This window comes from Penicillium nucicola, assembly GCF_028828085.1.
Source record: "Penicillium nucicola strain IBT 29836 chromosome Unknown utg000005l, whole genome shotgun sequence".
Classification (NCBI taxonomy): domain Eukaryota; kingdom Fungi; phylum Ascomycota; class Eurotiomycetes; order Eurotiales; family Aspergillaceae; genus Penicillium; species Penicillium nucicola.
Window position 1 is genome coordinate 1452002 of NW_026643129.1, and position 21901 is coordinate 1473902.

A 21901-nucleotide genomic window follows, 5' to 3' on the forward strand; every position below is an offset into this window, starting at 1 on the left:
TTGTGTAAGAAGAATATACTTATTTGCGAGAGCCATAACATATCTATAATCTAAACTACGTCCCTGGCTCGGGATCCATAAAGTACAAATATGCAGAAGGCAAAGGTATTGTACTGATACGGAACAATCAAATTGAACCTAGATACATTTATTAGCTTGCATTGTCATGAATATCTAGCTTACACACTATTAAAACTACGTACAGAGGTACTTATCGAACTACGCAGGCAAACGTACAAACGCATGTTGACCGTTTTCATATGTCTATGACTTCAGTGATATATAGAATCATCACCAAACAAGGAACTGGCCAAATTGTCTCATAATCGAATGACCTAAGTACATGAACGTCAAGACTTGGTTGGGACTTCGGAATCATCAACGGGAAACCGTTGTCATGGTCGGCATGCCGATACCGCCCCAGGAGAGGGAGGCAATGTGAAATCAACAAAAACCAATGATAAAGTCCTGTCAGATCATAGGCAATATAAATTGTCAACAATCGAATCCTGGATTTCAAAAGAACAAATACGTATATGAAGACTGCAACCCTCCAGCTCTGATAAGATTAGTAAGCCTCTGATTACGGCGCGTGAATTCGCGCCCTGTCAATTAAGACGCGTCCTATGCCATATGCTGAACCACCGCATTGACTGCTCATCCCAGAACGCCCTTGAACAGAATCATCTGTGCATGTCATTATCTCATCTAAGCTCAGTTTTGTCATTTAAACATCCACCCCAAAATGCCCGAGCTCGCGGAAATTCACCGCATCGTGCATTTCATTCGTCAACACCTGGTTGGAAAGACCTTGTCTAAAGTCCAAGCCCAAGATGACACTATCGTATTCGGCAAGGTAGGCACAAGTGCCTCTGAATTCCAACAAGCAATGCAGGGAAAGAAAATCGTGGGAGCTGGTCAGCAAGGAAAATATTTCTGGATCACAATGTCTTCACCACCACATGCCGTGATGCACTTTGGAATGGCTGGTTGGATGAAGATTAAAGATGCCGATACATATTACTACCGAAGTGACAAACCCGCGGATAAGGAATGGCCTCCTAAGTATTGGAAGTTCTTGCTGGAGACAAGCGATGAGCCCAAAACCGAGGCTGCCTTCGTGGATGCCCGCAGACTTGGCCGCATTAGACTTGTTGATTGTCCGGCCGATGAAATCAGAAAACACACTCCACTCAAGGAGAATGGACCTGATCCCGTCACCGATAAAGATATTGTCAATGAGGCTTGGTTGATGGAGAAGCTGAGAAAGAAGAAAGTGCCTATCAAAGCTCTCTTACTGGATCAGGCTAATATCAGTGGGATTGGAAATTGGATGGGGTAAGTTAACCTATTACACGTCTTATTACTATACCCAAGCTAATCATGTTCAGTGATGAGATTCTGTATCATGCCAAGATACACCCAGAGCAGTACAGCAATACGTTAAGCGACGATCAAATCAAAGAGCTCCACACCTCTATTCACTATGTGTGCTCTACCTCTATTGGTGTCCTGGCAGACTCAGAGAAATTCCCTGAGCACTGGCTTTTCAAACATCGGTGGGGCAAGGGAAAGAAGAACCAGCCAGCAGTCCTGCCAAATGGAGATAAAATCACTTTCCTTACGGTTGGTGGTCGGACAAGTGCCGTTGTCCCAGCTGTTCAGAAGAAAACCGGCGCCGTCGCCAAGGAAGTGGATGAGGATGATAGCACGCCAGCTGCCTCTGGACGTAAACGTGCAGCTCCGAAAACGGAGGAGGACTCCGAAGCAGAGGATGCACGGAAAGCCAAGAAGAGAGGGTCACCCAAGCAAAAGAAACCAGCTGTAAAGAAAGAAGAAGCCGGAGAGGAGGAGACAAAGGCAGCCACTATGGGTAGAAGACGATCTACTCGTATGAAGTAAATGTATTTACTTACATCATAAACATGCTTCCTCTTATAAGATTTAATACAATTTGCCATTTTGCATTGGAACAAAAAATACAACAAAATACAATAACCACTTTTCTTGCTCCATAAGAATTGAGACACCGCATAGCTTTTGATGTTTGCCAGCTAGTCTCACGTTGAAAAAAATAATATTTGAATGTCATTCATATACGTATACTTAAAAACAACAGTAGAACAATCTCAACTTCAGGAATCTCATAAGGTTAAACAATGCACGCTAGCAAACCGGCGATACTCTCTCACAAAAGTGTATACAGGGAAGGGGAGGCCAGTGTACAATTACATGATTCCATAAAAAAGAAATGATGACTTACTGTGTAGCCTCGTAAAACATGTCCAGATTATGCAAAGTCTGGTGGAATACCGGAAAATTACCGTCGTTTCCTGGATCAAAGATGGCAAAAACAATCAGTTCGAAAAAACCCTGGAACTCGACATCCTCGAGGACCTCTTTCCAGCAATCAGCCACCTCTTGTTTAGGGTGACCAAACGCACCACAGCCAAGGGCGCCCAGAACCAAGCGTTGGTGACGATTGTGTGCTGCCGTGCGTAGAACCATTCGCATTTTGTCTTTCATAAGGTTGCGATCACTTATATTCTGATACTTATTTGCGGCAGTCACTGTTGGCTTGGATTGCGCAGCCATGCTAATAACACTGACTACCGGGAGCGGACTTTGCGCGTTCGGCCACATCATATGATACCCTCGCTTCTCACTTTCACGCAAGATCGACACTTGAGGCGAGTAAATGAGCTCCTTGGTTTCCATAGGATACAGCCGGGGCAAAAGAGTTGCGGTCAGTGTGCTTCTGTAGCAAAGTTGCTCTTCCTGGGCAGGGGAGCCATTTTTCCAGCCTCCACCGATGGTAAAAGCATTTGCGAAATTGAGTACACAGACTGGCATAGGATCCTCATGCTCCATAATATCACGGGCATTATGAAGGGCGACGGCAACATCATAAGTATCTCCATTTACAACCACCACCCGAGTAGACAGATCGAGAAATTCTTCCATTTCAGGCTTCAGAGGGCCAATCAGACCCGGGCCAACTTTGTAACCCAGCTGGCCAGCAGGACCCGCTGAGCGCAAAACAGTGGGAATATACTTTTTTGTGTGATCGGCTAGCTTTGTCCTTCCCGCCCTCCCGATGTTGGTAGGGGGTTTGGTTGTGATTATACGGGTATTCTGACCTGGGACTTTGTGAGCAGTCGCAGGACCCTTCTTACTTGGGGCACCTCCTCTGAGAGCATGATAAAAGTAGGAGCTGAGTTCCCGCGTTTCGATGTCTGGCAAGGTAGTGGGATCGGCTGTAAGATCAAGGGGGCCTGAAAGTGTGGAGTTTGAAAGATACTCAGAAAGACGCTTGAGATTGGGTGAATTTTGCATTGACACAGTCCAATGATCTTCCCTTCTTCCTCGACCATAACCTCGACCTTGACCTCGCCAGATAAAGGGTCTCGAGTCTGCTGCGTGTGTCACAGAGTGATCTCGCTGCTCAATTTTGAATTTGTGCCTGCCGTTGAGTTTTTGTACGCGGTTCCCACGGGTTCGACCTCGGTGGCTTGTATACCTGCTAGTGCTTGCGCTTGAATTTTTGTTATTCACAGAATAGCTGTACCTGAGCTGAGGAGCTCGCTGTTGGTTGCTATTGTCCATGCTTTAGTTAATCGAATAAAGTTAATATGAATGTAAGAGCAAGGTTGAATGGTAAAGTTGGAAAATGCAGACAAGGGCACCAGGCCCCCTTTATAGAGAGACCTAATTATTTTATTGATAGAACAAGTACATTGAACAATAGAAAACAATCGAGGTCAAAGAGATGAAAGAAAACGAGGTTGTATACTTCGATTATAGGCAGAACCTTGGCGGTGAGGACCCAAGGTTAACTTATCTCCGATCTCGCCACCGATGACAAAGCGCGTAACGCCGTTGGCCCAAAGTTCGAAGGTGAATAATGCGATCTATTCAAGTTTGATTCTTGTCTTTCAGTCTTTGATCTTTCACACAAGTATCACACGTTCTCAAAATAGCACACCTTCTGCTTCCCTTTCGTCCAATATCTATTTTGCTCAAAGCGGTACCCCGCCACAATGAGCGCGATCCTTTCGGCAGACGATCTGAATGATTTCATTTCGCCGGGGGTCGCGTGTATTAAGCCAGTTGAAACGCTTCCACAAAAAGACACAAAGAACCCAGAGGTGAATTTTTTTCCCGCGCTGGTCTCACGCTTTCCTGGCGCATATTGAGACTAATCTTGGATCATAGAACGCCTATGAAGTAACTACCGAAGACAAAGTTCAACCCGAAGAACTACCTCCGGCGCAGATCTCTCTGACTGACTGTCTTGCTTGTTCTGGCTGTGTTACATCCGCCGAGGCAGTACTGATTTCTCTTCAGTCTCATACCGAGGTCCTCAACACGCTCGATGCATACCCGGAGATACCTCTAGCGCATGGACACAATGGGACAGTGGCGAACAATGCGGGTGACTCTGGTGAGAGCAAGATCTTTGTGGCCAGTGTAAGCCCGCAGGTTCGAGCAAGCCTGGCAACAACATATGGTATTTCGGAGAAAGAGGCGGGGTACATGATCGACCAATTGCTCAGCGGTCCGCAGGGCCTGCGGGGAGGAGGCAAGAATGGCAGCGGCTTTACTTGGGTGGTAGACACAAATGTCATGCGAGAGGCTGTCTTGGTTCTTACTGCAGATGAGGTATCAGACTCGCTCAACTCGGGAGAGTCCACCGGTCAATCTGATGACTCTCTTCCCAAGCGGCCTATTCTGTCTTCTGCATGCCCCGGATGGATTTGCTACGCCGAGAAGACACACCCGTTTATTCTTCCGCATCTGTCACGACTCAAGTCTCCACAGGCTCTGTCGGGAACATTTCTCAAGACTGTGCTCAGCAAGTCTCTCGGAGTTCACCCTTCTCGGATTTGGCATTTGGCAGTGATGCCCTGCTTTGATAAGAAGCTGGAAGCCAGTCGAGAAGAGCTTACAGATGTTTCATGGCGACATGGAGATGACCTGGGTTCTGACGCACAGCCTGTCCGCGACGTAGACTGTGTCATCACTGCCCGTGAGCTTCTGTCTCTAGCTTCCGCGCGCGGATTCTCCCTGCCAAATCTTCCTTTGCAAGCTTTGCCTGCATCTTTCACGCCGCCATTCCCCGAGAAAACACTTGAATCTTTCCTTTCATTCAAACGATCTCGAGCCGAACAATCTCTCGCCACTGGTACATCTGGAGGCTATCTACACCACGTTCTCACTAATTTCCAATCCCGCAACCCTGGAAGTGAACTTGTGGTCAACCGCGGGCGCAATGTCGACGTCGTGGAGTATGTTCTCATGTCTCCAGAAGGTCAGCCGATATTGAAGGCCGCTCGCTATTATGGGTTCCGAAACATTCAAAATCTTGTCCGGAAGCTCAAGCCCGCGCGGGTGTCAAGGCTTCCAGGCGCAAAGCCCGTCGGCAAGCCCGCCGCTGGTCGACGCCTGCCCACGTCACGCAATGCTGCGTCTACTGGCAGTTCAGGATCTGATTATGCCTATGTGGAAGTAATGGCCTGCCCAGGCGGTTGCACGAATGGTGGTGGTCAGATCCGAGTAGAGGACGCCAGAGAAGCCATCACCCCCGCTCAGGATGACGAAGCAGGCGCACCTGTGAAAGCATCACCCCATGAACAGCGGACATGGCTTGCGCGCGTTGATGAAGCATACTATTCTATGGAATCAGACTCTGAGCCAGAGACAGACTCCCAATTTGAACAGGACTCCGTGGCTGAGAAGGAAGCTAGGATTCATGACGGCTTGCGTCGCTGGTCCCAATTCATGGATATACCGCTTTCTAAGCTTGTATATACAACATACCGCAAGGTTGAGAGTGACGTTGGCAAGGACCAAACTCCTGCTAATGACACGACTCGTGTCGTTGAATTAGCTGGCAAGATCGGTGGTGGTTGGTAAACCCTTTTCTTTGCATTTTATTGTACAGTCTGGAGGTCATTTGGTTCATTCTCATTTGCATGGCGTTGCTTCCTTCTTTCGATCATGATTGCATATGCCCACGGAAGATACCAGATTATCATTTTGATGACCATGGGTGACGATATATGAGGTTGGCTTTTTGGAGTTTTGGCAGTTTGTTATCAAGTACTTAGTTCTCATGACTATAGATATCATAAAACCATGTGTCCCCTATAAGAGTTTCACGGAGGCTTACTCTGTAATTCATCTCCTTCCAAAGAAAGTAAAACCAAATTTCCAAAATGAGGCTATACATGAGTTCGCCTGCATAGGACGCACGGACCAACATGCTGACTCATTCATTAGCTCCCGAATGACTAAACATCCAAAAATTCCGCTCCGAAGAGAAAAAGTATCCAAGTCGCACGATCCAATAGTCCATACTCGCACATCGCACCCTACCTCTTGCAGTATCCATCAAATCGCGCCACCTTGATCCATCTAAATTCCACCCGAAACATATACCAACGATGTCTCGCGAAGCTTACCAGGTGCCCTCGATGGGCGGCCAGAACGCCTTCGACACCCAGGGCGGATACGGCAGCGCCATGAACGTTGACAGCCCCTCTGTTGTGTACCTCTGCGGCGAGTGCTCTGCCCGCGTCCCTCTCAAGCGTGGCGACCAGATCCGCTGCAAGGACTGTGGTCACCGTGTGCTGTACAAGGAGCGGACCAAGCGGTAAGCTTTTTTTACCAGAATCTTTGTTCGCAAGTGCTTGAGCTGACCTTTTTTTGCGATTTGATAGTATGGTCCAGTTCCAGGCCCGGTAAATTCTTTGCTCAAGATCGATTTGAAGCGGCTGGCCCTGGTTGGCAATGTGATGTCCCAGGGACTAGTACGGAGTTGGAGGAATCGGCCCGAGGATATCTTTGATTTTGACGAATTATGCATTTAAAAGGCGCTTTGGGATCTACTGTATTTATGCAGATGTTTGTTGTCCTCCTTTCTATGCTCTTGGACTGTGAGTATGCGTTGCTCTGGCCGCGTTCTCCGGTCGAGACATGGATGTGTGAATAAAACGGCTGTAAGCTTTATCGTTTCAAATAGAACAATGATCATTGCTTTCAGAGAAGAAGAGAAGTTCATTTGTTTTTTTTCATTAGAAAACTAAAACTAAGAATTTTCGAATACCCAGACATAGGGTATATAGATGCACTCCATACAAAAGCTGAACTTACTATGCGAAACCTGACCCGAAAGCTCCCCAAAATATGATCAAAAAATAAACCAAATCCAAAATTTATGTAGCATGAGTTGAAACTTTTCAAAGCAGGTTGCTGACCTCAATGAACTGCTCCAGGCACTTCAGAGACTCGCCGCTCTCAATTGCCCAGCGGGCACGGCGGACACCTTCCTTCCAGCGTCCACCTCCGGGACCACGCTCGGTAATGACATTGCCGTCATCGCCAGGTCCCATGTTGCTAGTGTCAGCTTCACATACACCTGAGGTGACCAAGAGAGCAGCGACATTCATGAAAACAAACTCCAGAATGGCATCGTCCCGCGGAAGCTCGTTGCGGAGGATGCTCATGAGCTTGGCAGCGTTATCCTTGGGCATCTTGCGTCCGTACACGGAAGACAGTGGGTGACTGGGGAGACCAAAGTCTGACGGCTGAAGCTGGAAAGTATCGAGCTTTACCAGTGTACGAGGATTCGGGTCCTCTTCATCACTGGAGTCATCATTGTCATCAGACTCCTTGTAGGCAGGGTTCGGGTATTCAGAGAGTCTCCAGCAGTTGGTGGGTCCGGCACAGCTGATCTCGTCCATGTCCTCTTGGCCACAGACAACGAGAGCCTTCTTGGCACCACTTTGTCTGAGAGCTTCGACAAAGACAGGACCAAGACTCTGATAAGCTACACCGACGACACGAGCTTCAATTGCCCAGTCGATGGGGTTTGCCAAGGGACCCATCAGGTTGAAAATGGTTCGGAGACCAAGACCGCGGCGAACAGGGTTGGCATACATCATTCCAGGGTGGAAGTTGGGGGCGAACAGGAACGAATAGTTGGTCTTCTCGTACACCTTGTGGAGGTTTTCGGCGTTCACAGCATCAATGTTGGGTGCGATAGGCACAATGGATTGGAGAACATCCGCAGATCCAGAGAACGAGGTCTGAGCACGGTTTCCATGTTTGGCGGTCATTAAGAGCGGGGATGCAACAATTGAGGAAGTAGTAGAGATATTGAAAGTAGAGTGAGAGTCTCCGCCAGTTCCAACAATATCACACTAGACAACAAGTGATGTTAGTTATTGCCGTCAGGTCAGTAGAAGTGAGGGGCAAGTAGCCATACCAATCCACCCTGATAGTTTCCCTCCTTTTTTCCACGAGCCTTGATAATCTTCTTCATAGCGGGCTTCTCGACCTGGCAAGCAGCATCTCGCATACCCTGAGAACATTTCGCAATTACCGCAGGATCCCGGTCTTTGCCAGTTGAGTGGAGCAAGGTCAAAAGTGCAGCAGTCTGAACATGGGACAGTCGATCCTCAAAGATCAAGGCGAAAGCTGCAGCAATTTCATCCGCGCCGACCTCTGCAATCTTCTCTGCGCTGACTCGAAGGTCTGCTGTTGGGGGGTAGGCCAGCCGCTGAAGGAGCGGGGAGATTGAGATGGGATCGGGGCGCTTGGGCGCAGTTGGTTCAATGATCTCCATAGTGAGAATGTGGAGCTTTGCAAGTATCCTCAGAGATTTAAAAGATATCCTAACCAGTGTTGACAAAAGCAAGCAATCCAATGAGTCAACCCCCACCAATTGCTGGATGTATGCACCCGGCAGAACCCTTCACCGCCATCCGCTACGCTTTACCCTTTTGGGACTCGAAAAATATCACTACGCTTTGCAGTTCCCGGAGGCTGTCTCGACCAACATCACCTGTTTAACAACTGTTCAGGCATTGAGTGGTTCAATTGCCATTCAAATTCAAAATCTTCACAATGCCCCCTCGATTAAGGCTCTCGTCAGTTCGACGCCAATTCCCTGTTTGCCAACATGAACTCCGAATTACGAGGAGCGCAAGCACCGCTCCAGCTGTTACACCCGCAGCTCCTATTGAGCAGATGAGACACTCGCCAGCTCCCATTTCCAGATTCCCTCCTACTCAGCCACCTTCCCATCGCAATCCCGAATATCGCCGATCGCAGCTCCTGCGATCATACACCTCCCTCCTCCGCACGTCTCCTCTCATTGTGCTGTTCCAACACAACAACTTGAAGTCCATGGAATGGGCTGCCATTCGACGAGAACTGACCAACGCCTTGAAGAAGGTGGATGACAAGATCGCCGCCGAGGGCCGGACAGCTCCTCCTCTCGCTCCTTACATTAAAATCCAGACTATCCAGACCAGTATCTTCGAGGCGGCTCTGCGCATTGTCGACTACTTTAAGCCGAGTGAGGCCTCGCTGGCCTCAGGACGCCCCCCGCGTGCCATTGATCCCGTCACGCAAACCTCCGCCGAGCTCCCTGCGGTTTCCGGTTCCAAGGACGACCCAGCCCTGACACACGATCTGTCTCGCACTGCCCACGCCGCAGTGAAGAACCTCAAGGGCATGCACGACCTTTCGACTCTCCTTGTCGGACCCGTTGCTGTTCTATCCATCCCCAATGTCTCGCCAGAGCACATGAAGGCCGCGCTATCGATCCTCACCCCCAAGGAGGCCGGCTTCCCTGCTCCCACTCGCAAGGCCAACCCTGAATACCACGACCCTATCGTCCAGAACGGTCTCCGCAAGATCAATTTGTTGGCCGCTCGTATCGATAACCATGTCTTCGATATCAACCAGACCAAGTGGGTTGGCAGCATCGAGGGTGGCATGGACGGCCTCCGCTCCCAGCTTGTCACTGCCTTGCAGAGCATGAGCTCCAGCGTTGCCTCCACCCTGGAGGGAACAGGAAAGAGCCTCTACTTCACCATGGAGAGCCGCCGCAGTGTTCTGGAAGAGGAAGAGAAGGGACCGGAAGGCGACAAGAGCGAGTCGTCTTAATCTGGCCATGGTTATTGTGTTATTTCTGTATAATAGATCATATTCCTGCGTTTCATCAAGACCCCCATTTCCTGTTCTTGGATGAATGTATACTTGCGACAAATTATTTTGAGAAAATCATATTTTCCAGCTATCCTCTTTCCCCATCGAACCCTGGTATGTAAATATGAACAAGACCCAACCACGCCCGAAAGTCCCAAACCCTCTTAATGTACGGATATCTATAATCTACTGCTGTCTCAGGCGCAGCTTGGCATTCATACCAACAATGCAACGCACAAGATCCCAATTCCCATCCAGACCAACCCAGTCCGTGACAAGAATACCAGTCGAACAATCCATATCCCCATCCCTCTTCCGCCGACAAAGATAATCCACAATAGCAGGATTAACCTTAGCAGCAATCTTCTCAGGCCAAGTATTCGTCTTCCAGAAGTTACTAGCACTCAAGAAATTGATATAGTAAGGGAACGCGCTTGTCGCATGCGCATCAGGCTGAACCCCAAACGGATAGCAACAACAACTAGCGCGGTCGACCTGCTCCGCGACATACTTGATCTTTTGCTCGATACTCGGCTTCTCCATGACCTCATAGAAATCCTGAATACAAAGCTGGCCACTGGGGCACATCGCATGGGCAGTATTGTCATTCCACGACGCCGCATCAATGCCCCAGCCATTGCCGCCATGCTCGCCCTTGAGGTTCTCCGGTAGGTTGAACCGGCGCAGGAGGATGGCCTTGCCGCGCGCCTCGCCTAGAGTCGGGATCTTGGGCCGCACCCACCACCGACTATCGGGGCGGGCGTAATGGTCGTGCAGGATGCGCGAGAGCTGCTCATCTGTTGCGTTGCCGGATCCTTCGCGCTTGACGGAGATGATGAGCGTCTCGGATGGGTTTCGGTCGAGGAATTCGTTTACTTCGCGCATTAGGTCGCGGAAGTACTTATTTCCTGTCAGGGAGACGGGGAAGACGCTGTGCACGAGGATGAGCTCGTCGCGGGCTGCGTCTTCTGGGTATTGGGGCTGCACACGGATGTCGAAGAAGCGCACGCCGTTCTCAAGTTGCTCGCGCGGGCTCACTGCCTGGCAGCGCACTGAGGGCGGTGCCATGTGGCAGGTTGGCGAGTTGTGTGTGCCTGGGATTGAGAGGGCTGAGGTGAGGGTGTCGTCGCGGAGTTCGCCCATCCAGGCGTTTAGATTGGCCGACGAAAAGATTGCTAGGTGGGATTCTGGGGTTACGTAGACGCCTGTGAACTGGAATTTGGGGTTCTCGTCTAGAGCTTTCATGGTTGCTGATTCCTCTGTTGGAACTGGCGTCTGGATTTGGTATCTTTGGCCTTCGACCTCGAAGATCAGACGCGTGCGCTCCTTTTCTGAGTCGATGAAGGCGCGGAGGTCGGTCTTCTTGGTTTCGAATGGCTCTAGGTGGACGTCCTCGTCCTCTTCGGCGAAGGGATGGCTGTCATGCTTGATGAGGGCAACAGATGGGCTGCGCGTTTGGTTTGTGAGAACCTGGGTCAGATTGGAAGCCAGTGTAAAGGCGCTGGCACCAAATGACTTTTCCTCCGGCTTGAAGCGCACAATGCGCTTCAAGACAATTGGAGTGGAGGTGTTGTTGCGGAGGGTGAGGTGCTCGGCAACCATGGTGAATTGTGAATGATCTCAAGATCGAGAAAGATCAGATCGAAGTGGTTTATTGAATGGTTGCCTGGAGATCGTGGATTTACCCCTCAGCGGGCGATCTCCGGAGAACTGATCTTGGCGCACGCTGATTCGTGAGGAAATTCACAGGACAGGGCGGAGATTCTCCTTTGGGAATCATTGGGGCATGCTTGAGTTCAGCCCTGTTGGCTCTACTTGCTCAAGTATCCCAGTCCCCTCGGCTTTAATGCCATTACTAGAAAGAAAATGAAAGAGAAAGAGAAATGGAAGATCTATCTGGATGATTGTTTTCCACGGAGTGGTTTAGAATCTGATATTTATTGATGAAGTCATCGACCCAGATTGGGTTTCTGCCCGGAATCTATACCAAAGAATCGCATGGCTGTCATGACAGAACCATGCATAGACTTCTGTCCATCAAGCGAGGAACCCTATTTGTACAAATTCAGAACCCCTCTAGTAAGGGGTCTGTTGGTGGAAGTAGTCCATGAGAAGATCCACCTGCTGAGGTTTAGCAATGGGCACATTCTTGAACTGATTACCAAGCTCCATAACGACCTGAGTTCCATTGGCACTGTTAGGAGTCCAGCGGGGCAACGCGCGACTGCCAGTATAGGATCCTCCCTTGTTAGGGTTGAGGGTCTTGGCGAAGTTGGCCCAATAAGCAGACATTCTCTCTTGAATCTCATAATCAATTTTGGTGAAGGGGTAGGTCTCATCGTTGGCATAAAGAGCGTTGAGAGCATACATGATCTCAGACTGGTGGAAGGCACCCTGGTTCTGGCCTGGGGGTGCGTGCGTCCAGTAGTAGGTGTAGAAGTCCGAGGATGCGGCCTTGTACCAGTCGGTAGCGTAGGCCCATGACCCAACGAGAGAAGTATCACGGGCAGCAGCATTCCACGCCCGAGAAGCGATAGTTTCGTTGTTGTGGCTGGGGTATAGCTTGAAGTAGCGTTCCGAGAGGTTGCCGTACTTCAGGGTGCAGTAGTACTTGTATTCCTCAGGGGTGTAATCGGTGGAGGGAGAAGCACCAGACTCGTCCTTTGTGTTGCCGGTGATAACGGGAACGTCGTTGGCAGGGCCATTCTTCAATGTCTCGAGATATGTGGAGGGAATCACATAGCCATCGAGAACAGGCTTGAAGATGAGAGGGTAGCCGGCTGACAGCGCGGTAACCCACCAGATGGAGCTGTTTCCAACACGGTCTGAAGCTCCTACAATCAAATCCTCCATTGAGAGCGTACGCATCTGCTCAATGGTCGAGACATTGTGAGCCTTGATGTAGCTTGCACCGTTGGTGATGGCAGTAGACATGTTCACATAGGAAGTGGCCAGACCTGCGAGAAGGGTATCGTAAGGATATCTGATACCAGACTCCGAGATACCGCCATGGAAGTAACCGGTGAAGAGAGGACTGTTGACCGCATGGTAGACCTGAGAAGAACCGAATGACTGGCCGGCAACGACAACACGGTCTGGGTCACCACCGAACTTGGCAATGTTCTTCTGCACCCACTTGAGAACCTCGAGTTGGTCAAGGATTCCGTAGTTGCCAGAAGTCTTGTGCCCAAAGGCCTCATAGCCTTCCTCGTTGAGCTCAGGAGAAGCAAGGTAGCCGAATGCATCATCTCGACGATTGAAAGTGATAAGAATGACATCCTTCAGAGCCATACCACCGCCGTACCACCAGGTGTTGTTGCTAGTCTCGTCAGAGCCCTGATTCCACACCATGACAGGAAGCTTATCACTGGCAGATTTGGCATTGGTCCAGATGTTCAGACTGAGACAGTCCTCGCTGATGTCCGAATTCGAACTAGTAGGACAGGCGGGACCAAAGTTCTTTGCTTGCAGAGTCTCATTCCATGACTCTCGAGGTTGCGGTGCCTTCCAACGATTTTGATATCCCGTGTCAGCGGCGAAGGGGATACCCAGGAAAGCAGCAACATTGGACTCAGTGCCGTTGAAGTATTTGTCGAGAGTAGTTTGGTTGAAGTACTCAAATCCCTCGACTGGGCCATAACTGGTTTGAATGACCTTGTCCCAAAGTTGAGCCTGAGCGACCGAAGTGCCCAGCGCCAGGGACAAAAGAGCCTTTGAAAGAAGTGGAACCATTGTCAATCACAAAGGCAGAAGAGATTGGACGTACAGGCCTGGAGAACAATACCAGGTGTCGTGGGACGATCTTCTTAAATAGCTGATCCATGCCAGGGTACAATGCCAACTTCAACAGTGAGTTCTACATTTCGGGTTGCATAGTCGGCCTCGGTCTCCAAATCGAGTAAGTTGACGAAGATCTTCGGTTTAACCTCACGGCCCCACCGGACACGCGGTCCGCCACTGGTTCTTGTTTGGTTCTGGTTTCGACTTTCTGCAAGGCACCCGTCTGTTGGCAACCAAGTGGATCTTCACTTAGAGAATACCTCGGTCTGCATGTCAAAATTGAGCCCGAATTGACTAGTTGAATTGGTGATTCGTTCGGGGTTAACATGATGACGGAACAAGTCGCATCTGATAATCATCGTCCAATTGCGCATGTTTCTTGATCATCCACTCTCGGCAGTGGCTAATAAATTCCATCATCCGATTATGAATGCATTCATTTGAAAATCTAGCATAGTCAATGATCTTGGTAGGGTTGCTGAATGAACATCCTTGGTTCTTCTTTATGACGTTCAATTGGAGACAGACTGTAGTATGGGACATTTGGATCCCCGAAACAAGGAGTAGAACTTGGAGAGAGAAAAGCCGAAGATGAAAAGAGATAGCTAATAGGACTCAATATATATGAAACATAATATTGAGAAATATTGATTTTGGGTCATTGATGAAGCCGAAACGTGTAGATTTGTACTCCTGATCTAGATGAACAGATGACGGAGAAATTCTTGAGCACTCAACGTAGCTTCTCCGGCCTTGCATTGCCGGGAACAAAGGGGTGGGTGTGGTGCAAAAATGTAACGGCCCCTATACTTCGAGGTCGGCCAAAAAATTAGAAGTATCCATAGATTGAAATCAATCAACCAATCAAGGTTGAAATAACCTGCTGCAGAATAACTAGTATCGCAATAGCTATGCAGGCGCTTTTATCCAGTTGAAGCAATAGTACGTATCTCGCGTCTTCGAGACTCTACTCTATAATCTTAGGCTGAGGCATTTAGCACTGTTATCTGATTTAAGCTTAGCGTACTGGAAATCAGTAAGAAGGCCGGTCCAGTGTATAAATTTCACAACTTAACGAGTTAATAACGGGTCTAAAGCAATCGTGTTACAACCCATTAGGAGAGCTAAGTAGGTTGCACACCGAACTAAAAGGTTACTGTGACTGCCTGACGGCAGTCATGCTCTCCCACCATATCAAGTACACTATACCTGAGATTGGTATTCTATCTTTCCGCTGCATTTGATATCCATTCGAATAATCTATTCGATGGCCGACACCCATATTCTGTTATCCTCAGGCCAAAGTTCCGGCGGTGTCATCGCCGTGAGCATCGGGTAGAGCTCCGTGATGACAGACTGCACGGCAACTCGGAAGTAGCCTGGATATTCTCCCCGTGCAGGCTGACTCTCATGATCGAATGATACGTCCAATACATAAATCCACGGCTGATCGGTTTTTAAAGAATCCATAACAGCTGAATCGACAACCAGACACATACCAATGTCAAGTCCCGGGAGGATACCTTCAGTCTCTTGGTACCCGTAATATGCCCTATCACGATAATCAGTAAAGAGCCCGAGCTGCAAAGCATAGGAGAATGGTCTGACTGGAGGATCTCATTATGGGTCGCACCAGCCAGGTCTTCGTCCTCGTAGGTTGGCATGAAGCATTTATCTTCAATTTTCTTTCCCCCGCTAGCGAGCTGCATCGAGGCGTCAAGTATGCGGTGGAACTCTTTATGCCACTGCTCCCAGCGTTGTTCGTCGGAGTAATCTGTCCGAAACACGATAAACCCAAAGTCGTCAAACCCTCCTCTTTCTACTACCTCCACTACTGGATCGTCATTGTTTTCAAAAAGCGGCACCCGGGGCGCGGGTGGCATGCCGCGCTCTACGCGTTTTTTCCGTTGGTCTTCGTTAACAATTGCACGGCCGATGACTTGTCGAACTGGAACATTTTCGACTGGAATTAGGTCTTCATCAATCTCGTGGAGTTTCTATGATCCAGAGAATCAGTAATCTATTTTCTCTTGTTGCTGGTAGAATCACTTACATCCTCTGGTATTTGGCGTAGATCATTGACTGTTGCTGTTTGAAGTCGCTCCAGGGTCCATCCTGTCGGTAGATAAGACATTTGAGGCGCTTGTTTGCTGAGCGATGGTGGCTTTGAAATCAATAAGGGGGTATTCTGAAAACAAAAATGTTCGTAGGAAAGAGGGGCGTGAGAAAGAAAGTCAAGGCAGAAGCGACACGGTCACTTATTAGAAACGTACGGAGTATCGTAGACGGCCGCGAGACACGGAGAATGACGGAGAAAAAAGCAAGGAAAGAAAAATGCTGCGTACGTTAGATTCAGATACCATATGCTAAGCTTTTGCCCCCACATTTGCCGAACCGATGCACCCGCAGAAATTGGACTGTGCAATATCCGAGTCAACGCAGGCACGTTTATAGGTCAAATTTAATGAACCAGCTAGTAGCCACTTTAAAAGACTCTGCTGATGACACTAGAGGTGGCGACCTCGGGATCCAGGCCCTGTCTTAGTGGCATCGTGGGACAAAGAGACATGGATTTTCCAACTTTGGAAAGCTCTATATTACAACTTGGGCCCCTGCGGAGGCGACTAATTAAATAAAGATTACAATCTCAGCAATGTGTTTTTCAAATATGCTTGTAACGTTTGAAGGCGATGACTACCTGGGCATGACAAACAACAAATGGTAACAGTAGAAGTCAGAAGTAGTAATAATAAATCGCTATCACGCCAACTCTTAGGTAGCTGAGAGCATCAAGAGTGACTATAGTTTGAGCGCCGTAGTGGCCGTTGCAGATACAGCAGTAACAGAGCTAATTGATGAAGTGGTCGGTCCATCCACGCAGTACGCACCCCCCAAGCACCAGATTGCCACAGGCTGAATTCAAGTTCGGGTTCCAGTAGAGTAACTTACAGGTGCGAATCCAGCAATATCAGTGACATTTGTGGGGTTCTCTGGCACCTCTATTGGGTAGCTGACACCGCAAAGACTTTGGATCGCAAACCAGTCGGCTGCCATATCTGAGTCATAGTATGAATAGGGCGTCTTCTCATTATCCTATTTATCTTCTAGGGGCTCCGACTGACGGTATAGCCGGCGTATTATTCTTAGATACGCGTGCCTTAACACGGGTATCATCGCCCCCGGCTCCTACCCGTAAGACCCGTCGGGGCTAAGAGATTGCTATAGGGTTTAATAGTCAGTTAGTTACTACATGATTCATCTTTCGCCAGGCCAGAGGCCCAGGCTTAGGTCTTATATAAATATATATATTCGAAACTTTTAGGAACTATAAACAAAGTAAATATTGTAGTGCCTCAGGCACTAAAATCCTCGAAGAGTGATATGGGCAATAAACGACTGTAGAGAAGAACAGACAGATACAACATGCCACTCATTTTCTGATTCACGATTTCTGATTATTATGCTCCTTGATATAGCATCTGGTTATCCCTGGTTGGCGTCATTTGCCTAGAGCTCCCTGACCTGACTTCTTGTTGGGTTTTTGCCGCCATTTGTCGACCCGTCTGTTTTGACCAGACTGCTATCGCGCCATCCCCTTTTCATATAGCTGACTCTAACATCTCCTGCGCGACATATTTACTTCGTCCAATCTGTCTGATACTTGGCAGCGTTATCACTTGTCCACATCTATGGCTCGATACGGTGGATAGGGCCATCAGCAGTACGCTGTCTCTGTCTGACATCAGACCACCATTCTTGCAGGTGAAGGTGCATGCCGAAGATTAACTCAGTGCAGTTATTTTCATCGTCATGGTTAAGCGAAAGACTGCCTTGGAGAATGGCGTGCCTGCATCCAGAGTGAGATAAGTCGTTCAGGTTCACATCAATATGCCGAAAGAAGGTCTGCTCTCCTGGCAATGTGCTTTTGGCATAATAAGGGTAATAGATCAAAGCCATGCATGGTCGGGTCGTAGGAAAATGTAGCATGCATAGTAAGCAGGAACTTGTCTCACGACCTGCTGAATGATGCTATACCACATAGCACGTAGCCACCCAAGGCGTGGTCGATGAGGGCGCGGTTGATAGTGGTAGTCGTGTTCAATAGAGAGTTTTTATGAAAAGGTGTAGAACGATGTAAAATCATAGAAAACCTTGAGAAATGTCTTCGACTTTAAGATATAATAAAGAAGTAGCACTCTCTTAGTTCTCTCTTAGTTCTCTCTTAGTTCTCTCTCGGCTCTCTCTATTTACATATTGACCCGTCAGTCAGTCTTCTCTACAACAAGCAACCCTTGCCGAACTCCGACATCTCATCTTTGGAAGCTTAGTATGGCAAGCCGAAGTCCCCAGATCTTGGGCTGAGGGGATCTGATATTGACTTTCAATGTTCTGCGCAACAGAAACTTGAGTCATCAACTTCGTGACTGTCCAGCGTCCCTTATTCCTTTAAAAACCTGGTTTTTGATCTGCTACAGCGGATCTAACAGAAGCCAATATTCAAAGTGCTAGTCTGAAGGCACTGGCTTAGGATACTTTGTGTCACGAAAGTAAGTCCTCCGTGTTCTACACTCTACCCCAGACCCTTCCCTATCTCGAAAGTCATCTCAGATGCATCAGATGTATGATGCGGATTACATTTCAACCAACCTGGATTGTGATGACTTATCAGATGCTCGAAGACCAGTACTGGTAACAACGAGCCCACCAAATACACTTCTCCCAGACACGAGAACAATTCACGCGAAGAGTCCACAGTGCATAACTATGGAGGCACTTCCGGGCGATATCATGCTCGAAATACGTTCCGCAATGGATCTGGACTCCTTTCAGTCTCTTGTTATGACCTCGCCCACATTTTACGACCAGTTCAGATTGTACCCCAAGCTCTCGCTTTGTCGAAGCTTCCAATCGACGCTGCATAGTGTGGCCGTCGATGCCTACGCAGTCCACATTTTCAGCTCGGTTGATTTCTCAAACAACCGCAGCGATAAGTTGACTACAGAATTCCTTAAGACTTACCATGAATTCCGGGCACAGGACCGGTTCTTGGCCTTTCATCTTCATCAACATCTCAATAATCAGGAAATTATGAAAATGGTCAAGTTCCACCACTCTGTTGTTCAGCCTCTCATACAGTATTATGTGCTCGGACGTTGGAGAGTTTTGGACATAAGAACAGCCAGCCTAGGATGCTAAAAGCCTTGAGTAAAATAGAGGAAATACGAGTCACGCGTGCTTTCTACCGATTTCAACTTTGCTGTAACCTCTATGGTGCTGTTAACAGGGAAAAATCACATCTCCACGCCGTGTGGGGTGTGGAGGATCTCGACTTGTTGAAAGACTTCTTGTGTATCTTTGAACCTTGGGAGGTTGAGGAAATGACGTGTGTCTCGTCGTTTGCAAGGGAAACATACAGACAGATGTTTGATCCCATTCAACCCGATGTTGACAAAATAATCAAAATTTCGGTCCTGACTGCCCGGAACGTCCGAGGACCCCCGATAGGGCATTTGACCCACGGGTTGGGATTGAGTTTCATCTCCTACATTGTTTCTTTCACGAGCTGAGGAATGGGCTATATGTTCAAGGAAAGCTAATATTGACTTGATTGAAAAGTTTACCCAGAAGATCTCGTCAATGGTACATTTACTCGGGGCCTCCAGCTGCCACACTGCTTTAATTTCAAAATCAAAAAAAAAAATCAAAGATCATGCCGATCGTGTTTCAAAGATGCAGGCCTCAATTCCTCGCCGTGGTACTTTGATTGAAGGCATGCCCTCTGCAACGGATGTTGATATACAAATTGAACGATGGAAGTACATGCCCTCGGATAGTGATGAAAGACAGCGTTGAAGAGACCCCCTGCCATTTTGCGGAGACTTGGACCCAGATGGAATGATGCAGCTGCCACCATTTGCCTGGACGCTCATGTGGGGTGGAACTTGGTCCAATATCTTTGGAGAGTACGTTCCAGATGAGCTACACGCATGGGGGTGGGTAATGTGGGATGCAGCTCGGCTCGAGAACACACGGTCCGAGGAATATCTTGTGAACGCTTTGGTAGACTTCGGTGATCCAAAGGAGATGCATGAGGCCCTAGTCGGCTAATGGAGTATGTAAGATAAATCGTGACGCATAATGGCGAACATGGAAATACTGTTGTTAAATCATCTCAATCAAGAACATTTAATCTCCTCAGAAATCTCAAGACTAAACATTATAATCGGCACTTGGCGTTGATGGACTGGTCTCCAACATGAGTGGCCAGCGACTGGATATGGTATGCGGCACCGAGCACAACTGACCACGTAGTCATGACCCGTGCTTCGATAGCTTGTTCAGTCCTGGTAGGTGCCAGCCAATATGCAACATACTTTTATGCAGAGTCAATGTGTCCAAAGAAGCTAATCTGTAAAAACTTACAACGGAAGATACGAGTGCGAAACTTCACATGGAAGCGGGGGGCATAGCAAACTTCATGCAAGTCAGATATACAAATACTGTTGGTCTCACCTCGTTACTCTCGGACTTTCTTCTTTGATCAAGCGCTCACTCTTGGTTTGCTGAAAATGCCTTGTCCATACTGTAAGAGTATATACTGCGAATGCGGCTCAGATTCTGGCGACTCGTCTGACGAGGATTGTCCTGACGAGTAATTCTACGATTGATCACGAACTTTGAATGTCGAGGTAAATTTTTCTTTCTAGTATTCTGCTTTGGGTCCTCTCCAAGGTCGCATTTCATGTCCTCGGAGCTGAGAAGTTATAAGAATCCTTGATCGGAACAAATCTATCGATTTCACCTGTCCAACTCTCCACAACGATGAGACAAATGACGGTCACAACTTAATGAATAATTTGATGATAATGGGGTGTATGCTATACTGAGGATTTTGAAGACAACTACCAGTGGGGGTTCAAATTGAGACCAAAAAAATAGTTGGATGCATTTCGTACATTACAATCCGTCAGACCCTAAATATGACTTTGTCAATCGACCCCAAAGACAATACCACATCGCGAGAATGAAATTAATAAGTGATAGTCACATTCTTGTTCAGGTATTTCGCCTCCATGTGCAAAACCAAATTCTCGGCGAGCCATCTCCCCGCATCCTCCCTGGAGATAGTATAGCCCGTAACCTTGGACTCAACGCCTGTCTTGGGATCCTCAATGCCAACACGAATAGCCGTGGTAGACTCTCCGTCAACCAAATGAGTAGCGCGCATGATGGTGAAAGACTCCCCACTCTGCGCGAATCGATCTTCCATAACCACCTTGTCAGCGCCCGGGACGCGAACAAACAAAGCATAAATGGGAATCATGACAAAAGGGATACTGCGACCGAACCGCGAGAATCCGACTGTGCCACATGCAATGATATGCGGGCGGCCAGTGATTCCCTTGCTTCGAAGCTCAGCGAGGGAGTCCAGAATGGCGGCTGCACCTTTTTTGCAGACATCTGGATCGTCGACGCCGAGCCCAGCGGGCTTTGCGCCGATGGTGGTCACAATAGCGTCGACGATGGTGCCAGAATCAGTTTGGAGGCATTTGGATACGGCGGCGACATCGTGCGCATTTCCTTTGATGACTTTCAGGTTTGGGGTTGACTCTGTTGGAAGGATGGCTGTGAGCTTTGAGGGATTCCGGCAGAGCGCTATGCACTGATGTCCTGCAGCAAGTGTATGCTTCAAGGCGGACAGCCCGACGCCGGTGCTCGCGCCTAGGAAAGCGACGACTTTGGTATTGGAAGTCATTGTGTTGAGTGGCTGGTGGATGGTCAGGCAAGTAGGAGATACGTTGATGCCAGTACTGTGAAGTCTCCTAGGAAAATTATATTGAGAAATGAGGCAGTAGTAAATTGCAAGACGAAGGCTGTCTGATAATGAAGCCCTTGAGACTGGGTCGCAGTGCTCTTTAATACATAATTTGGCTGATACGAACTCCTACGCCGAGTGCGACCCAAAGCCGAGGGGCGCGACCGTTCAGACAGTAACCATCGTTGGTTAACCAGGCAGTCAGCGTCTCTCGCTCATTTCTCGCTCAACAAATCGGGGTCAGAGTTGTTCAACGGCGCAGAGGCGGAAACGGACGTCTCTCGTTGGTTGTCGCGCCCGCTATCC

General features: G+C 48.5%; 12 protein-coding genes across 12 annotated transcripts; 5 read left to right on the top strand and 7 right to left on the bottom strand.

The window, feature by feature from the left end:
* Positions 1-745: 745 nt before the first annotated feature.
* Positions 746-1902, top strand: N7511_005621 (putative formamidopyrimidine-DNA glycosylase; the record flags this gene model as incomplete). The annotated part of the gene is made up of 2 exons (XM_057127998.1): positions 746-1338; positions 1392-1902. 2 exons carry the CDS (start codon positions 746-748, stop codon positions 1900-1902), a joined length of 1104 nt encoding a protein of 367 aa, XP_056984515.1.
* A 357-nt stretch (positions 1903-2259) lies between these two features.
* Positions 2260-3336, bottom strand: N7511_005622 (uncharacterized protein; the record flags this gene model as incomplete). Its single annotated transcript, XM_057127999.1, has 1 exon — positions 2260-3336. One exon carries the CDS (start codon positions 3334-3336, stop codon positions 2260-2262), a length of 1077 nt encoding a protein of 358 aa, XP_056984516.1.
* A 704-nt stretch (positions 3337-4040) lies between these two features.
* nar1 (iron-sulfur cluster assembly protein NAR1) lies at positions 4041-5916 on the top strand (the record flags this gene model as incomplete). Its single annotated transcript, XM_057128000.1, has 2 exons — positions 4041-4148; positions 4216-5916. 2 exons carry the CDS (start codon positions 4041-4043, stop codon positions 5914-5916), a joined length of 1809 nt encoding a protein of 602 aa, XP_056984517.1.
* A 530-nt stretch (positions 5917-6446) lies between these two features.
* N7511_005624 (Rpo12/RPC10 RNA polymerase subunit family protein) lies at positions 6447-6747 on the top strand (the record flags this gene model as incomplete). The annotated part of the gene is made up of 2 exons (XM_057128001.1): positions 6447-6655; positions 6723-6747. The coding sequence occupies 2 exons, from the start codon at positions 6447-6449 to the stop codon at positions 6745-6747; spliced, it is 234 nt and encodes a 77-aa protein (XP_056984518.1).
* Positions 6748-7241: 494 nt separating this feature from the next.
* On the bottom strand, positions 7242-8629 carry N7511_005625 (anthranilate phosphoribosyltransferase; the record flags this gene model as incomplete). Its single annotated transcript, XM_057128002.1, has 2 exons — positions 7242-8204; positions 8270-8629. 2 exons carry the CDS (start codon positions 8627-8629, stop codon positions 7242-7244), a joined length of 1323 nt encoding a protein of 440 aa, XP_056984519.1.
* A 281-nt stretch (positions 8630-8910) lies between these two features.
* On the top strand, positions 8911-9957 carry N7511_005626 (mitochondrial 54S ribosomal protein uL10m; the record flags this gene model as incomplete). Its single annotated transcript, XM_057128003.1, has 1 exon — positions 8911-9957. One exon carries the CDS (start codon positions 8911-8913, stop codon positions 9955-9957), a length of 1047 nt encoding a protein of 348 aa, XP_056984520.1.
* A 228-nt stretch (positions 9958-10185) lies between these two features.
* N7511_005627 (phosphatidylinositol-specific phospholipase C) lies at positions 10186-11601 on the bottom strand (the record flags this gene model as incomplete). The annotated part of the gene is made up of 1 exon (XM_057128004.1): positions 10186-11601. The coding sequence occupies one exon, from the start codon at positions 11599-11601 to the stop codon at positions 10186-10188; it is 1416 nt and encodes a 471-aa protein (XP_056984521.1).
* Positions 11602-12075: 474 nt separating this feature from the next.
* On the bottom strand, positions 12076-13731 carry N7511_005628 (carboxylesterase/lipase family protein; the record flags this gene model as incomplete). The annotated part of the gene is made up of 1 exon (XM_057128005.1): positions 12076-13731. One exon carries the CDS (start codon positions 13729-13731, stop codon positions 12076-12078), a length of 1656 nt encoding a protein of 551 aa, XP_056984522.1.
* A 1308-nt stretch (positions 13732-15039) lies between these two features.
* On the bottom strand, positions 15040-15913 carry N7511_005629 (uncharacterized protein; the record flags this gene model as incomplete). The annotated part of the gene is made up of 3 exons (XM_057128006.1): positions 15040-15331; positions 15388-15776; positions 15833-15913. 3 exons carry the CDS (start codon positions 15911-15913, stop codon positions 15040-15042), a joined length of 762 nt encoding a protein of 253 aa, XP_056984523.1.
* Positions 15914-16578: 665 nt separating this feature from the next.
* Positions 16579-16833, bottom strand: N7511_005630 (uncharacterized protein; the record flags this gene model as incomplete). Its single annotated transcript, XM_057128007.1, has 2 exons — positions 16579-16692; positions 16729-16833. The coding sequence occupies 2 exons, from the start codon at positions 16831-16833 to the stop codon at positions 16579-16581; spliced, it is 219 nt and encodes a 72-aa protein (XP_056984524.1).
* A 2844-nt stretch (positions 16834-19677) lies between these two features.
* Positions 19678-19887, top strand: N7511_005631 (uncharacterized protein; the record flags this gene model as incomplete). The annotated part of the gene is made up of 1 exon (XM_057128008.1): positions 19678-19887. One exon carries the CDS (start codon positions 19678-19680, stop codon positions 19885-19887), a length of 210 nt encoding a protein of 69 aa, XP_056984525.1.
* A 922-nt stretch (positions 19888-20809) lies between these two features.
* N7511_005632 (NAD(P)-dependent oxidoreductase) lies at positions 20810-21535 on the bottom strand (the record flags this gene model as incomplete). Its single annotated transcript, XM_057128009.1, has 1 exon — positions 20810-21535. The coding sequence occupies one exon, from the start codon at positions 21533-21535 to the stop codon at positions 20810-20812; it is 726 nt and encodes a 241-aa protein (XP_056984526.1).
* Positions 21536-21901: the final 366 nt, after the last annotated feature.